Source organism: Populus trichocarpa, chromosome 14 (genome assembly GCF_000002775.5).
Source record: "Populus trichocarpa isolate Nisqually-1 chromosome 14, P.trichocarpa_v4.1, whole genome shotgun sequence".
In the NCBI taxonomy this organism is placed as follows: Eukaryota; Viridiplantae; Streptophyta; class Magnoliopsida; order Malpighiales; family Salicaceae; genus Populus; species Populus trichocarpa.
The window spans coordinates 12,581,541-12,599,282 of NC_037298.2; the positions used below are offsets into that span (position 1 = coordinate 12,581,541).

At 33.3% G+C, this 17,742-nt stretch overlaps 3 protein-coding genes across 4 annotated transcripts; 2 read left to right on the plus strand and 1 right to left on the minus strand.

The window, feature by feature from the left end:
• Positions 1 to 1,655: 1,655 nt before the first annotated feature.
• On the plus strand, positions 1,656 to 6,843 carry LOC7456020 (protein transport protein SFT2). The gene is made up of 4 exons (XM_024584415.2): positions 1,656 to 1,987; positions 2,570 to 2,837; positions 2,991 to 3,095; positions 6,529 to 6,843. The coding sequence occupies exons 1-4, from the start codon at positions 1,788 to 1,790 to the stop codon at positions 6,637 to 6,639; spliced, it is 684 nt and encodes a 227-aa protein (XP_024440183.1). The 5' UTR covers positions 1,656 to 1,787; the 3' UTR covers positions 6,640 to 6,843.
• Positions 6,844 to 7,067: 224 nt separating this feature from the next.
• LOC7469345 (uncharacterized membrane protein At3g27390) lies at positions 7,068 to 10,710 on the minus strand. 2 transcript variants are annotated; one of them, XM_024584414.2, is made up of 10 exons: positions 10,470 to 10,710; positions 10,211 to 10,319; positions 9,937 to 10,129; positions 9,063 to 9,199; positions 8,792 to 8,957; positions 8,443 to 8,549; positions 8,182 to 8,326; positions 7,909 to 8,104; positions 7,581 to 7,821; positions 7,068 to 7,403 (listed from the first exon to the last, which is right to left on the minus strand). In XM_024584414.2, the coding sequence occupies exons 1-10, from the start codon at positions 10,561 to 10,563 to the stop codon at positions 7,166 to 7,168; spliced, it is 1,626 nt and encodes a 541-aa protein (XP_024440182.2). In that variant the 5' UTR covers positions 10,564 to 10,710; the 3' UTR covers positions 7,068 to 7,165. The 2 variants fall into 2 exon arrangements, with proteins under 2 accessions (XP_024440182.2, XP_024440181.2); XM_024584413.2 differs by having other exon boundaries at positions 8,669 to 8,957; positions 10,470 to 10,708.
• Positions 10,711 to 15,222: 4,512 nt separating this feature from the next.
• Positions 15,223 to 17,446, plus strand: LOC7456021 (probable glycosyltransferase At3g07620). The gene is made up of 4 exons (XM_024585026.2): positions 15,223 to 15,553; positions 15,638 to 15,876; positions 16,213 to 16,561; positions 16,661 to 17,446. Exons 1-4 carry the CDS (start codon positions 15,362 to 15,364, stop codon positions 17,321 to 17,323), a joined length of 1,443 nt encoding a protein of 480 aa, XP_024440794.2. The 5' UTR covers positions 15,223 to 15,361; the 3' UTR covers positions 17,324 to 17,446.
• Positions 17,447 to 17,742: the final 296 nt, after the last annotated feature.

Here is a 17,742-nt window from a genome sequence, read left to right on the forward strand (position 1 = left end):
AGTCCGTTTTATATTTTGTCAATTTTATTGCCGAGTTGAATTTTTCAGTAAACGTGTGAAAATTTGAATTTATGTAGATAATGAATTAAGAGTATTATTAAAATAAATTAAATAAGTTTGAGCTAAATCAATATTTTATAAATTTATTTAGTTAATACATGTTGTCATCATTATTTTATATAGATTTGATATAAGTAATAGATGATCGTTTATGGATGTATAGAGATTCACCCCAAGGGTTGCGGATGATGAATTATTGTAATGGAGTTCAAAGTTTTATTAATTACGCACTATCTAATCTGAAAAATATTAGTGGAGAGGGTATTAGATGTTCATGCAAAAGTTGTAAAAATAAAAAGTTTCTTGATCCAGATGTTATAACGATGCATCTTCTACAAAAAAAAGTTCATGAAGAAATACTTGTGTTAATATACACACGAAGAATCATATGATCCTCATGATAAGAGGTGGACTCATTTCGGCTAAGTCCCAATCGAACCCCAAACGAGGCCCAACCAAGGTTAAACACTTAGTTGGGCCGAAGCAAAATCAAGTCTCACACTTAGTTAGGCCACAACCCAACCAAATTCTTCTTCTTTTTTTCTTTTTTATTTTCTTTATCTCGTTTTAATCATAAGCCATGAGTCTATGAAAACTCTACTTGGAAATATAATGAAGGAATAGGGCTGCCACCTTATGGTGAAAGATTTTTTCTAGATTTTTTCATGTTTTTTCGGATATAAAATGTCTGGTTTTAACACAAAGAAGGAAATTATCTCTTCAAACAAGACATAGAAAAAAATATCATACTTTGTATTCACTTTCTTTTCATTATCTAAAAATTCTAAACTAATTTTGGTATCAGAAAGTTTTTTTGTTGATAACAAATATCATCCATATAACAATCACATTTAAAAAAGCATCCGATTGAATTATTATTTTCAGAATTTTTAAAATTAGCACTTAATATTTGTTTGTTATCCATTCTTTTTTATTGGAAAGAAACAATAATGAAACGACTTTTAGTGCCTGCTGGGAATTATGATAGCGGTGATAGTTTAAAGTGCTTTTTACTAAGAAATATATTAAAATAAAGTTTTTTTTAAAATTATTTTTGATATCAGCACATCAAGACAATTTAAAAATATAATTTTTTTATTTTAAATAAAAAAATAATTTTTAAATTTTTTAAAAACTCAGTTTGCACACCATGTTCTAATCACTCCCTTAACTAGGGGTGATTATTTTCGGTTCGGTTCGGTTTTTATCCAAAAAAAGCAACCAAATCGAATTTGTTTTTTAAAAAAACCGAAACCGGTTCAAACCGACCAGTTTCGGTTCGGTTTGGTTTTTTTAGGACAAAAACCGGTTCAAACTGGTTTGGCTCAGTTTTTTCAGTTTGGCTCGGTTTTGGCTGAGTTTTTTTCTGGTTTGGCTCGGTTTTTTTCCTGTTTTTTTTCGGTTTGGGTTCTGTTCGATTCGGTTTATTCGGTTTTAGGCTTATAAAACCGAAACCGAACCGAACCGAACCAAACCAGTCGATTTTTTTAAATTTTAATCAATTTAATTATTTTTTTCACGATTCGGTTTTTTCAGTTATTTTTTTTCCGGTTTTCTTTTTTTTTTTTAATTTTTTTCTCACCCTGCCCTTAATAAACAATGGACACTAACGGAGGAGGAGGTGGCGCGAAAAGCACTATCAGATCTCAAATCCTCAATCTGAAAGAGAGAGATTCAGATCTCCTATCAAAACCCCCGTCTTCTTTTCCAGTAAGGAAAAAGAGAAAATGCAGAAAACGGCACAATCGTGGTTCACGGGAGGCCCAACCTTCAACGACCAAAAATCCTCCTCCTCCTCTTCCCCGTCTTTGCTATCAGATTGGAACGCTTACGCCGCTTCTCAGGAATCCGATTCCTCCGCTCCAGTTTTCGATCTCGAAGCCGCAGTCCGTACCACCAGCGACAAAGTATCCGGCACCTTCAACGTGTAATTTCTACTACCCTACTACGTCATAATTATCCTTTCATTTCATATCCTCTCTTCAAGATTGGATTAAATTATGCTTCATTCTGGTGCTAGTGTTAGTCAATCGTGAACAATTAGGTTTCTTACCAACAAAAATGTTATTAGAAAATTGATTTAATAAATGGCGTTGTTTTGCTAGTGAATTTTCAATTATTTTGACATTTTTTTGCTATTTAATTCCATTATGCTGTGCATTTAATTGCGGGGCAATCCATCTCTGCGGTCACTGTAATCACTGGTATAATTGACTGGCAAACAGCAAGCATATCATTTTTCTCAATTGTTATGTGCTGAGAGTGAAATGGTGTTGGTGAAATGAGTTTAAGTTCTAATAAAAGGTAATCAGGAAGAGGGAAAAAAAAACGAAAACTATTTTCGTGCTTGATGAAACTATTTTCGTCGGATTATTATTTTCCTGCAAGCATGAATTGGAAACTGATTTTTGAGTTGGTCTATGGCTTTATTGGTATTTATTTCCTCATGATTGATTACTATCATAAATACAAGAATGTTTACGTCTATGTATTTTTTGTTCAATTTCAGAGTTTCGAAAGGAGTCAGGGATTTACCCGGGAGTTTTCAGTCTTCCACTATCAATGTTCCTTCTGGACAATCTTTCGTGTACTTTGGTATACTACTTGCTGCTGGAGTGTTCTTTGTCTTTATTGCATTCACCATGTTCCTTCCTGTCATGGTGTTGGTGCCTCAGAAATTCGCAATCTGCTTTACTATTGGTTGTGCCTTAATCGTTGCTTCATTCTTTGCACTCAAAGGCCCTAAGAATCAGCTTGCCCACATGATTTCTAAAGAGGTATTTTATTTTATTTCCCTGACCAATGCTCGTACTAGTTAATGAATCACTTACAGAAACATTTGAGTTATGTTTGATTGCATGGCTTAAAGTTGTTGAATGTTTCTTGTCAATGAGATATTTAGGCTCCTTGCTTTTCCTTCTTATTTACAGAGGCTCCCTTTCACTTTGGGATTTATCAGTACCATGGTAGGAACTGTATATGTTTCTATGGTGCTTCACAGTTACATCCTTTCTGTGCTCTTCTCCGTGTTACAGGTACCAACTTCAAATTCCTGTGTGGTACTTTGAATTTCTTTATAGTCTACTCATGTGCTTGGCAAATAGCTCACCTAGGTATCCGAGTAATATCTGGTGTAAAACTTGAAGTGTGTGGTTTAGTTCATACTAGATAGGTTACCCGCGCTACCTTTTAATGCGCAAGAGAAGTTTCATCGAAGTAATCGCTGAACAAGGATAAAAAAAAATGTGCAGGTGTTGTTAATGTGTTTTTTAACATAATAAAATTAAAAAAAATTTCAAATGCACTTGCTTTTGTTTTTTGAATATTAAGACAATGACATATTGGATCAACGTAGGTTAACTTGTGTTCACCTTTATTTGCAATTATTTTTTATGTTATTATATGATAATAAAGATAGATGCTCGCATAAAAGATATCAAATATTTTTATTTTTTAAAAAATAATACAAATATGATGGATTGGACAAAAAGAATGTTTGCTATAATTAAAAAAAAGACAACTATAATCTTTTTTGAAAACAAACAAAGTTTTAATGGTATTTTAAAAAATAATAACTCAAATGTATTCTTAATTAATTCCCAAACTCGATAAAGTAATAATGTAATATATATTTAGTTATTTAATTTCAAATTAAAATAATCTTAAAGTGAAAAAATAAAATAAAAATAAAGGCATAGGACCAAGAGTGCGGGCCTAGGAGGCCTAACATGCCCGACCCACTAAAATTCAAACCTAGCATGTGGGCCTGGCAGAACAGGCCTGCGTGCATGAACCTGATACTATTTGTTATTTAAATAGGCCAATGAAATGTCTAATTATTGAAAAAAAAAACAAACCACACTTTTTCTGCAAACCTAGTTTCTAGCCATCATAGTGGTGATAAACAAATTAGGATGGATATTGTTTTTACTCAAAAACCTAATTTTGATTTATTTTATGAAAAAAATATAAAAATAAATGCAAAAAACAGCCAAGAGTGTGAGCCTAGAAGGCCCATCATGCCCAACCCACTAAAATTCAAGCCTAGCGTGTGGGCCTAGCAGAACAGGCCAACGTGCATGAGTTTGATATTTTTTTATTATTTAAATAGGTGGATGACACGTTGTTTGTCAATTTTATTTTATTTTTTAAAAGAAATAGACGACATGTCCTCTACAAACCCAGTTTCTAGTCATCATAGAGGTGACCAAAAAATCTTGATAGGTATTGTTTTACTCAAAAACCCGATTTTAACCGATTTTCACATAAAAACACTTATAACCTTAAAAAATTAATTCCTCAATTCAAAAAACTCAAAATTGGTGAAAAACAAATCAAATAGTGAAAAAATCTCACAACACCAATTTACTTTTTTTGGCAATTTGAAAGTCCAAAACCATCTCAATGACTCCTCTCGTACACTCTGATATCAAATTTGATCTTTTTGTCATCAAATTCCAACCAATCAATTTTTTTCTTGATCATCCACTATTTTCTCATGATTTTCTCTTTCCTTTCTCAAACAACTTATCCTTTCTCAAACAACTTAGGGATTGAACTAAATTGTTTAATTGCAAAAATAAAAGGATTAAAAAGGAAATTTGAAAATATACTAAGGCAAAATTAAGCAAAAGGTGTTGACACCATTTTCTTTCTTTATTTTTTTTTAAAAGGACTCCTATTTTTTCTTTGTTTCAGTTTTGGATGCCGTTTGGTAACGTGGTTGCGGGTGAGGTTCACCCGCAACCACGTTAATAAGCGTTTGGTAATCAAAATGAAAGCACTTTCAGTGGGTAGGACCCACATGGCACCGCTGGTTTAGGAGAAGCAGCATTTTGCTGCTTCTCGTCTGGGAAAAACAGCTACAGTGGAGCATGGTTCCACTGTAGCTGTTCACTAAAGTGCACAGTTTAGTTTTTTTTTTTTTTTTTTTTTTTTTAATTTCGAAAAACCAGTGCGAGTGAATTAATTCACTCGCACTGTTCACTAAAGTGCACAGTTTAGTTTTTTTTTTTTTTTTTTTAAATTTCGAAAAACCAGTGCGAGTGAATTAATTCACTCGCACTGTTCACATGACAAGTTTCACTGTTTTTTTTTTTTTTTTAAATTTCAAAAAACCAGTGCGAGTGAATTAATTCACTCGCACTGTTCACATGAAAAGTTTCACTATTTTTTTTTTAAAAAAACCAGTATAGTTAAATGATTTCACTCATACTACTCACGTGAACGTGAACAATATTTTTGAATTTTTTTTTTAAATTAGCTTAAGGTGAATTAAATTTACTTGTACTGTAATCTCAATTTTTATAAATGATAATATTTTACCTAATTTTATTGAACGCTCAAAATTTTTTAGAAAACTGTAGTTCTTGTCAAATGAATTTTGTACGTAATGAAATTGTAAATTTTTTTTTAAAAAATTGACTTTTACTCAAAAAAACTAGTATTTAATATTATTTAATAACACTACATAAATTAGAAGGATATCGCATGATGACGTAACATTTATGGAATTTGATCGCAATTCCAATTATGTTCTTGCCGGGTCTGACCCAGTTAAAAAAAATCAGTTTTTATTTTTATTTTAATTGTGTTTTATTCAAAAAATTAGAAGGAGATCGCTTGATGACGTAACAAAAACTTCAGTTTTTGTTGTTGCGCGCTTAAGAAACCATGGAAAATATAGTCCTTATTTGATAGATTTATTTCGTATGTGATGACATTGCACATAGTTTAATGGAATAATAAAAAATATTTGATATCAATATTATTTATTTCATGATGTAATAACAGTAGTTAAATCTACAATATTTAAATTAAAAATCATTCATATATATATATATATATATATATATTTTATAACCTCAATTTGAAAAGCATTTTTTTAACCAAACACATTAAACTACTTTTTGTTCACCCTCAATTTCAACCACAGTTTTAACCAAACACCTATTTTTTCAAACCAACCTCAACTAAAAGTACTTTTTATAAAATAACTTTTTTAAAACCACAACCACAACAGCAACCTCAATACCAAACACACATCTAAGTAAAGATTCTTTATGTGGTGTAAAACCTGAGTTTTGCTAGTATTGTTTATTTTTTACCATTATTTTTCTAAATTAAAAAGAAAGGTACTATTTTTTTTGGTCCCATTTCTTTGTTGAATTGTAGTGTCTTGTCAGGTGTCTGGCATGCCGATTGAATTATTCTTTTTCCACTAGTGGCAGTTTATGATTTATAGAATGTCATCCTCAATAGGCTTTGCGTATTCCTGTTGGGTGAATCTGTGATTTTTCGGATCCATGGAATTATGGTGTGTATTTACGTGTTAGAAATACCTCAGATTATGCACCAGGGCAACATTGCCCTCCCAAACCATAGATATCAATTTCTTCATTTCTTTTCCATTGTAGTGACTGGAGTAATAATTCTTGAGAAACTAACGCCTTTTTAAAACTTTGCTAGGTCCTCGCTCTATCGTATTATGCCATTTCTTATTTCCCTGGAGGATCTACTGGGCTGAAGTTTCTTTCTTCAACTCTTACCGCATCAATACTGAGATGTTTCGGAAGGTGATACCAGTGCCTGGTTTTTCTCATAGATTATTGTTCCCGTCATACATCTATGGTTTCTTTTATTTATTTATTTATTTTTAATTTTTTGGTGTATGAAACTCTTATTGATCAAAAGAACTAGAAAGGGCAGAGCCCACATAGTTTTTCTAAGATAGAAATGTTCCTTGGTGTTAAATAACATTCAGAGTAATGTTTGAATTTGAAACTCTTTCGACTCCCTCCAGCTTTGGATGTGATAACATTCTCATACTTGTGTGAAAATGCTTGTCACTTCGGCGTTGGAAAAGCTTTCCGCATCATGATCTTATAATGAGAGATTCCATGCCACAAGATGTTTCAGGGTTGTTGCAGAATCCAGTCCGAAAGAGTGCTTGGGATTTTTAAGCGAGTGCAGATTTTGATTTTCTCGTTGTTCTAAACCAAGTGACCTCTCTTTCAACAGACATTTAACGAAGGATTAAAGATGCTATCGGCACAAGTCCAACATCCCGAGAGAAAAAGAAAACACACATCTTACAAAAGCCAACTCATACTACATCCCCGTTATCATATGCCTCATTAACTACCTCATCAGTTTCATTTCTACCTTCTCCACTCCCAGATTCAATCAAGCTCTTGCCAGTGTATTTGGATTTTAATGCTACTCCAATATGACTGGCTGAAGCACCAGCCTGAATTGCCTCTACATACAAAACCTTCAGCATGTTCCTAAAGCGACGCCGGAAGGTCGGAAACCGGGACATGGAAGCTACAATCCCTTGCAATCTGTTGAGGATTAAATCCATAGTGGGTTAGGAGGATAATATCTACTGCTCGAGCTCAGTTTAGTCTAGAGGATTCTGGTCTAGGCTGCCCTCATTATAATAACAAGAATCTAGTGCAGTTTAACCCAGAAAAGGTTGTGTTCTACCTCTCAGTTGGATACACAATTTTAAAACATACCTTCTGATAATGGCTTGCAGCTGTGCCCTTCTGACATTGTCATTGGATGGAAATCCAGTTCCATCCCACTCCTCGGGCCTCTTGTTTTCGCACTCAATAACCAGCCTTTTCAGACAGGTTTCTTCATTTTCTTCTACTTTCAGATTCTTTATTTGCTCTTTCATAATCAATAACGGTTCGATTAACCACTCAAACACCTTCTCCCTTGGTCCATTGTTTCTTTCCAACTCTACATCATCAGCTGCAAGATTCAATTGCTATTATGATCATGACTAGCACTGTAAAATAGCATAAATCAAGCTAGGACAAAAGGTTTAGAAAGACATACAGATCACCAGCCCAGATGAGTCAGACTTCGCAGATACAAGCAGACAATGTAGTACGGACCAAGTAGGTAATTTGATGCTCAGCTTCTTACAATTACCCTTAACAAGGCATTCTTCAATTTCCTGGATATTTATCAGGCCATCACGAAGCAGTATCCTACCATTTACCTCACAAGCTTTGAATAACCAATCCCAAACCTGTGCCATCGAAGCTTTAACTCTGAAGTTCATGAGAAACAAAATTGATTACAGCTTGTACACTGAGAACTCGATACCTGCACTGCTTTGTATTGCTGGATTTCCCACTTCAGTGTTCTTGACTTTTGCGAGATGAGTTGCGCATTGAGCGAGTTTTCTCTTCTAGTCTTCAAGCTGTTGTCCTCTCCCGGCTTAGGATTTGCATTCTTACGGTACCTAGGCCTGGCTGTCACGGAGATGTTTCAGAGTCGATTCGGTTTTCAGGAATCAAGTCCCCTGCCCCCCTTTTTTGATATTAAATATACAGAATAAAAAATCATCTGAGTCAAATACAGCACCTTGGCAAGCATGATCCTTCCCTCAAGTAGAGAAAATCATTCACATACTCGTCAAATAATGAAACCAAAGCCAAGATGTAGCCAAGCCCCTTCAGGAGGGAGTCTTCCTGAAAATTATTGACCTCGATTCAAATAAAACTCCAAACATACATGAAAGAACCTACAACATATCAAGACCTCTCTGTATTCTAAATCAAACTGAGTGAAATGACTACTTGTGGCAGACCTGATGGACAATCACTCCACTGTAAAGTGCCAGGAAGAAGCTGGATATGATAGCTCCTATTACAGCTCCTAAAACAGCTAAAGGCCACAAGATGATGGCCAGACCAGCAAATGGAACACATACCGTCTCCAAGAATGGCCCTTCTCTACCAATCAAATCTTCCAATAGCCTTTTCCATCCTCGAAACAGCATGTATGGGCTTTTCCACAGAGCAACAGCTGTTATCAGAAGCACATCAACTGGCACGGCGATCAGAATCACCAACAAGCAACTTGGCAGTTTTGCTAGCCTTGAAAGGATAAAATCATATATTGTCAAGAACTGATGGTTTTTTTTGTTTTTTTTTTAATGTGTTTGTCGATATGTAACAGAGAAACAGGAGGAAATTTCATACTTCACATCCATCGGCTTCTCTTCTGGAGGGACCTTCTCACATAGTTCATCCATGTAAGAGAAGTAAGAATGGAAGCAAAAATCTGTAAAATCGCACACTACTGTGCAGGTACCTTTGATAGTGGGCAAGCAACCATCCTGGTGACAGCAAATTCATGCGGAAGCCAAATTACAATAAAATCACTCTACTGAAGCCTTATCCCGATAAAGTGATAAAAATGGGCATGCTAATCCTGCTTTGCTGCCCTTATGATTTTGATGCTCAAATGCACAGTGCTAGTATGCGAGATTGAATCCATGGAGCAATGTAGATATGAGAGACTGAAATATCTTACCTCAAGATAATATAAAATGCAAATATTTCCAGAAAAAATGCTGGAAATTAATGAGAACGTAGAAGTTTAACCTGGTTTTAACAATTCAAAGCCATAAAATGGTAGCGAGAAAACAGAGTGAAATTAGAAGGTTAAGAGGCCTGAATGTTCACTTCTCCTTGAGGACATTGGTCCAACATACATCTTAGAACACTGGAATGTTGTTTCGACAATCACTGGGCAATGCTTTATGACTACTTGGGTGAGAAGCTCACGACAAAAGCAGAATCCAGGTGTCAGAAAGTGTACTAGGATTGCATCTGAAAGCAAACATTATAAAGCAATTCGGAGAAAAAAATGACAGTGTACAGACACCAGTTAAACACTCTTCTTCAGATATTAGAATCATGTTCTAAGGAGGCTAGGAAACAATTAACAAGGACTTGCAGAAGCAAGAATTCCGACTATCTCTTTAAATAAAATCAGAAATAACCCAAAGACCAAGACATATTGAACCATGCCATATGAATATTCAGCTCTTCAAGACAGAGAGAGACTCACAGCAAAACAGTGGTAGAATTTGTCCTTGACATTCTCCCCGACAGCCTCAAAAGTTGCAAGAAGAGGAGCAAAAAACCCGTATCCAATGCCACCCAAAAGGCTTCCGCCAATTCCAATGACTGGCCAGAGGACCAAGGGCACAGGCAACAGCAAAAGCACCGCAATCTTCAGGACAAAACCGAGCCTCTTGGTTCTACAATTGCAAACGAAAACCGAATCAAATTACAAGAACAAAAGCAAATATGAACTTCAATAGAAGCATATGTGTATATACCTTGCCACACAATAGTAAGTGTACAGGAAATGAGCAATCCAAAGACCAATGATCACAGCTGAATTACCGATCACAATAATTCCCAGGGCGATTGGACCAATTATCGCAGCTGTGTACAAAAAAGAATTTTAGCAACACAGACTCACAAGACATAGCTACTACCAACTACCCTCAAAGAAATTCTCCACTGAAAAAACCATGCACCCCATTGATTATTTGGCTTGTAAAACATGGAGAATTTCTAAAAAACATGATATACCTTTGGCAAGGCCAAGGATGAGGAGGAAGAAGAAGAAGGGCAAGAAGGAGAAGAAGCTCCAAAGGGTAGCCAGAAACCCAACGGGAACCTTCATGAGCTGGCTAGCTGAAGGTCCTCTTTGATGAATTCAATAAGACTAGCTAAGCCTAACAATAAAGAGAAAATTCATAGTAATATATACGGATTAATTTAGAGAAAGGGAGCTGCTGCTTTGGAGAAGCCCGGTGGAAGAAGATGGGAGGGTTACGTGGCGAGAGACGGTGGTCCAAAGAACACGTGGCGAGGGAGGAACCTAAAAGGGACCCGTGAGATTAAAACGGTGGCTCTGGGCGTGACAGACACCACTCTCCCGGCTACTTTCATCACACCTTTTTTGGCGGGAACCAACCGCCTCCTATAGCCAAAAAAAAAAAAAAAAAAAAAAAAAACTAAATCCAACGCCACTTGTTTTACTTGATTGCTATGACTTTTATTTTATTTTATTTTTTTTAAGTGGAAGAATGTAAAGCTAACAACCGTTATCATTAATTTTAAGAACAGCATTGTTTTGTTTTAAAAGATCTTGACAGCCGATTAAATTTGAAGATGGTTAATTATTATTTTTTTGTTTACTAAGATTAATAATAATTTGCATGGAACTAAGATTAACTTATGTCTGTTCTTTCCTAATTATTTTGTTTACTAAGATCATTAATTTTAAGAACAACTTTGGTTTATGTATGGAAAAGAAGCATGGAATTGAAGAGCACTAAAAAGGATGAAATATCTTTGTACTTGATGGAATTTGCAATTTTGCAAGCTGTTTCACTCAGCAAGATGATGTTCAAACTGTTGATTTTCAAGACATCGGCTGTAAATCAATAAATGTATTTGTTTCTGTAGGATGTTTCTCTGGATTAGCTATATTTCCTTGTTGATTCTTTTGGGTGGGGAGACTTTCGGTTTCTTTAGAAACTATAAAATCACAAACTTAGGGGATTAGAGTATGAGGTTTTTCGTTGAAGAAGAAGAGATGGAAAGAGAGTTAGGAAAGAACACACCTAAGTTAGGGTTTCTAGACGGAAATAAAGATGGGCTATTTTTAAATAATAATTTTTAATATCAATTATTTTTTTAAGTTCCTAAACTTTTTTATTTTCATTTTTTTTTTCAATTGAATCTGTGAAACTAGTTTACATATGAATGATTTAGGATTGTAGTTGAAGAGCTCAATCTTGAAACATCTCAATCTAAATCATTAATGAATCTGAGTTTAAAACTAAATTATATGAGAGTTGTTTCGATATAACTTAGTATAAGGTTAAAGATAGTCCGGACATGTAAAAAGTGTGGTTGGTTTGGATTTAAAAAGTGTGTGTGTTTATATACATAATTAGATTAAGAAAAAAAATTGTTGAATTTAGTGGAATTCATGACCCGAATCACAAATTTAACAGGTTAATCTAGATTAACTCGAATCGATCTAATATATTAATGTCTTAATATATTTTTTTAAATAAAATCATTTTAAAATTTATTTTACGTCAAAAAAGATTTTGGTTTCACACAAAATATAGTGTAGGTAGCAACCTAGTGATATATAAATCGAGTATTGATATTGTTAAATATAATCCTATACATAGTTTGTTTAGTATTTCTTTAGTGTTATCATGGAAATGCCATATTCTTCCATGAGAAAAATAATATAACATTATGATGTTAATCTTGACCAAATAAATAAAAAGCGAATGTCATGGATTCAAGCGTGGGGGCATATTAGTTTTTGAATTATGATAGATGACTTATTATTTTTCATATATAAATTCTTTTAAAATAAAAAACGAATGTCGTCCACTCTTTTAATAATAATAATAAAAAAACTAGGTGTACGAGCTTGGCTTGCTATGTACTTGTGGACCAGATGCTAGGCCTAACCCTTTATCGTCATTTTCCTTTTTTTTAATCATTTTTTTTGTTTTATATTCAATTTGTTTTATTAGATTCACTTACTTTTTAGTTTTAATATAATTCATATTAGTTTAGAAAAAGTTCTTAAATACTATTATAATTTTTTATTTGAGTTTTAATAATTATTTTTAATTATTATATATCTTATATGAAAATTATTCATGAAAAATAATAACTGTAATAATAAATTGTTCATGAAAATTTGATTAAAATCACTTTTTTTATAATTAAATTTTTTAAATTAATTTTAAATATGATTTTATCACATTTATGTTTTTTTTTAGCTTTAAATCAAATAAAATATAAACATACTATTTTGAGATGTTTATTAACTTGATTTAAAAATCATAATTTTTTTTTATTTTAAACAAAAATAATGATTCCAGTTAAAAATATGGTGTTGGCTAAGATAAATAAAAAATATGTTACTAAGAATATTTTTCTTGATAAAAAAATTCAAATATTTTTTTTTGCTTTAATAACAATGCTAGATTTTTTTTTCTTTAGAAATCTATATTTTTTTGATGTTTAAAAAAAGTTAAATCCATCGTAAAATAGCGCGAGCATTCAAACTAGTTATACCTATATTTGCTAACATCTAGAGTTTATGATAGATTCATGAAAAATCTCTTTGTTTAATGAAATGCCCTCTTTTAATTCTCCAAGAGAAAAAAATAAAATTATATATCTTTTTTTTCCGTGCAAAATGAGTAATAAATAAATCCTCGAAGTAATAAAATGTATGCTTCAATGCAACTAACATGAGTCTATTAGCATCCCAAACTTGACGCTCTCGTGTTTGCCAAATTAGAAAAATTAGCCATAAAGTGTCGCCAAAATTGTTTTAATAATCACCCTATCAATATATAATATATAAATGACTCCTTGAATTCATAAATATATCAATTTTCTAAAAGAGCCGAAGCTTCGCTTCTTTCAAAGCTGTTCTCGTAAAAGAAGCATTTTATATTCAATTATTCATGAAATAAATGAAAGCAAATCATAATACATGATGCGAAGAATAATAACACAATAACTACAAGGAAGACACTTAAAATATATATATACACGAGATGGCATGCCGAGCGTTGCTGCGGGTTTATAAAATAAATATATTTAATAGTATTATAATTATGAACCGACGCTAAATAAGTAATAGAAACTAAATATATGATTAAGCAAATATATATATATATATATATATATATATATATATATATATAAAATGATCCAATATAAAAATAATAAAATGCAATTTTATTTTTTATTTTTTTTAATCTCCTTACATACTCTATTCATTTCATCCATCATTGTTACCTTAGTTCAAAAAGGAATTCTATAAATTTAAAGCTTCCACTAAAAATTCTTCTCCGGACGAAACCTTATATCGATCCATGGAAGGTGGTATTTTGTTTTTTATTTTTATAAATTTAGTCATTATCAAATCTTCTCATGCTTGAATAAAAGCTTCTTTCCTTTTAAACACAAGAAATTTGGAAGAAAAAGATAAGAAAAACAAGTTTTCTTGTTTCCTCGTAGTTTTCCTTCCAAATTGCCATCTCTCCCAAGCAAAGCTATTGGAATTTCTTCATTGTCTTAGCTTTGATCTTCTTCCAACCCCTTCTAATCCTTCCATCTATGTGTCTAGATGAGATTTTTGCAAGGATTTTAAAGGAAATATTGAAAAACTCTCACCTTGCCATGGTTGCTGGAAACAACCTTGTATAGGCTAATTTTTATGATTTTGCTTTTTATTTAATGTCCCTTGTATTTTTATTTTTAATGATTTTCATAAGAAATTTGATTTTTTTTATTCAATCATTGCATAAATTATACGAATTATTTTACTAAATCATTGAGACTATTTTTTTTTTATCCCAAGTATTTTTTTTTTCTTTTTACTAATTATTTCATTTAGACTTGTTATTGGTTTTTATTCGGGTTTACATCAACACTTTTACATGAAATTATTTCTTTTATTTCATTCTTCATGTCCATTATAATTCCTCATAATTATTTCTCATTCTTATAACACATTTATTTTAAATTTTCCGAATTCTTCTATCCGTCGAAACTCATTACTAGTTTTGTCGACATTTTGAATTTTAAGCAAAAATCCTGAACTTCTATTTTCGAACCTTAACAATGCTTCTATATTTATTTATGGAGGTCATCCGGTCATCCCCACCATTACGCATCACATTTATTATTATTATCACTACTTGTCCATTCTTTTTCATCTCGGGTTTTGTTACTCGTCGGGATTATATTACTTTCAGTTCTATGTTTATGCAGAGGTTTACATATTCAATAATACACAACAATTAACCACTATGAATCATTGAACTCTGATATCAATTGACATATACGGAAACAAATGATAATAGAGTTTATTACAAACCAAAACCCTCAAGGACCAAGAACACCATAACTATAAGGGACACTTAAAATATTTAATTTTTATTATAAGCCTCACATGTCAAAAAACTGTTACAACCCTTTAGAGAAAAACTGAAAAAAAAACATTACTAATATTGAATTGAAAAAATAAACTAGGAAAACTATTCATTTTAAATAGATTTTTATTTAAAAAGCATAATAATATTAAATAGAAAAATAAAATAAAATAAAATAAAATATCTAATTTCCTAAAAAAGCTATGCATCATATCTTTTCTATACTTTTCTTTTAGTTTACTGTTGAAGAGCACTAGTAGACTAATTACCAATTAATCAAGCTAAACACTGCATTATTCTGCTCATTTTTTTATTCATTTATAGCAGAAAAAAGTCTGAAAACTTAATGCCTGTACGTCTAGCTGTTTCATTCAGGTACCGGATAAATTGTTGACCATATCTCACTTTAAAGGAAAATGCGGCAAAAATATTGGATAGATCGATGACGCGGACATCCCACCGGGCCACAGATTGAGAGAGCAGAAATCAATGGCATACTTCTGCAGGAAACATTCAAAAGTTATTGTCATTGCCATAGCTTCCTTGGCTGTAGTTTCTGTGGCGGTTCTAACAAAGAATTCCATTAATGGATTTTCATGGTTTCATTTCTTTTCATCTCAATGGGGATGGACTAGTATTACCACTCTTGGGACGACGTCTTCTTCCTCTGTATTCATGATTGTATGAAACTTTGTTCTTCTTTTCTCACGTTATGGGATTAACTTGCTACAGGACCAACCCATGTTTCTGTCTTTTCTTATGCAGGATCAAGGAAAGCGAAAGACATTGATGAATGTAGGAAAGGTTTCTAAAGAAAAATATGCTTTGATGAGAGGTGGAAATCGAAGTGATGCAAAATTAGAGAGAGTTGAAGCAGGTCTTGCCATGGCTAGAGCTTTGATAAGAGAAGCTGCAGAGGACAACAACTGCACATCAAGTCTTCATGATGATCTTGATTATATTCCTCGAGGTTACATATATAGGAATGCTTGTGCCTTCCACAGGTAATCTACTTTTGATCTGTTAATTACTCATCATCACGAACAAACTTATTTTTCCTTTTAGTCAAAGGTTAGAATATAACTTAATCAATTTGTAAAAAAAGCCTCAACCTGCTCAGTACTAACTTTCAGAATCTACTCGGGAGATATTTTTCCTTGGCTTTGGCTTTGATGTTATCTGTATTATTGTGAGAAACTAATGAAGTCATTATTCTTATTTTTAATTACACCGGTAAGATACATGAAATTCATTGAGTAAAACTGTACATCATGGCAGTAATTGCTTCGAAAAGTTTAGATTGACTTGGTACAATCACACTTCCACAACCATGCATGCAGGAGCTACCTTTTAATGGAGAAGTTGTTCAAAATCTTTGTCTACGAAGAGGGAGAGCCTCCTTTATTTCATTATGGCACCTGCAAGGACATATACTCAATGGAAGGAGTGTTCCTCAGCTTAATGGAAACAAATACCAAGTTCCGGACCTCGAATCCTGATGAAGCTCATGTCTATTTTCTTCCTTTTAGTGTTGTGATGATCATTGAGCACCTCTTTCATCCAATTATTCGCGATAAAGCTGTTCTGGAACGTACTGTTTCTGACTATGTCCGCATCATCTCTCATAAGTATCTGTACTGGAATCGAAGCCTTGGAGCTGATCATTTCATGCTTTCATGTCATGATTGGGTAAAAAAACCAACTGCATCCTTTTCACTAATCACGTGTTTACTACTCAGAATTCATTTCTTGTGACATTGTTCATCCTCGATTTTTTGTTGGTCCCAGGGGCCTCGTGCTACTTGGTATGTTCGTCAACTCTACTACAATTCCATCCGGGTCCTGTGCAACGCAAATACCTCAGAGTATTTTAATCCAAAGAAAGATGCATCATTTCCAGAGATCAATCTGAAAACAGGGGAAATCACGGGCCTTACCGGTGGCTTACCCCCATCTAACCGTACAGTCCTAGCATTCTTTGCAGGTAAAATGCATGGGAAACTCAGACCAGCACTTCTTCAGCATTGGATGGGAAAGGACAAAGACGTTCAAGTTTACGAGACACTACCACAGGGAATTTCGTATCATGAGATGATGAAGAAGAGCAAATATTGCATTTGCCCAAGTGGGCATGAAGTTGCTAGTCCAAGAATTGCTGAGGCAATTTATGCAGAATGTGTTCCAGTCTTAATATCACAGCATTATATCTTTCCTTTCAGCGATGTTCTTAATTGGGACTCATTCACCATTCAAGTTCCAGTCACTGAAATACCAAACCTGAAGAACATTTTAGAGGGAATACCTGAAGATCAATATTTGAGAATGCAGGAGAGAGTGAGGCAAGTGCAAAGACATTTTGTGGTGAATAATCCTCCCAGAAGATATGATGTCTTCCATATGATCATTCATTCAATCTGGCTACGAAGGTTGAATGTGCGATTTCCTGGGTGATTAACAGTCGTAGCTAAATGCCAGTGTCTTGAATAATGCCAAAAAGTTCCTTGAGATCCGAAAATTGTTTTTACATTTTAAGTTTTTTGGATCCCCAGCAGCATAATGCTGACATTCAAACTAGCGCGTCTAAATTCCAAAGGATATTCATGAAAAAAAAAAAAAAAACACAAATTTTCTGGAGTTTATGATAGATTGATGATAATTCTCTCTTGCTCAACGATAATAAATAAATCCTCGAAGTAATAAAATGGATGCTTCAACAGGCGTCCATTAGTATCCCGAACCTACGCTCTCGTGTTTACCAAATTAGAAAATTAGCCATAAATTGCTGCTTCGTTTCTTTCAGAGTTCTCATAAATGAAGCATTTTATATTCGAAGTATCTTCTCTATGCTTTCCTTTTAGTTTACAGTAGAA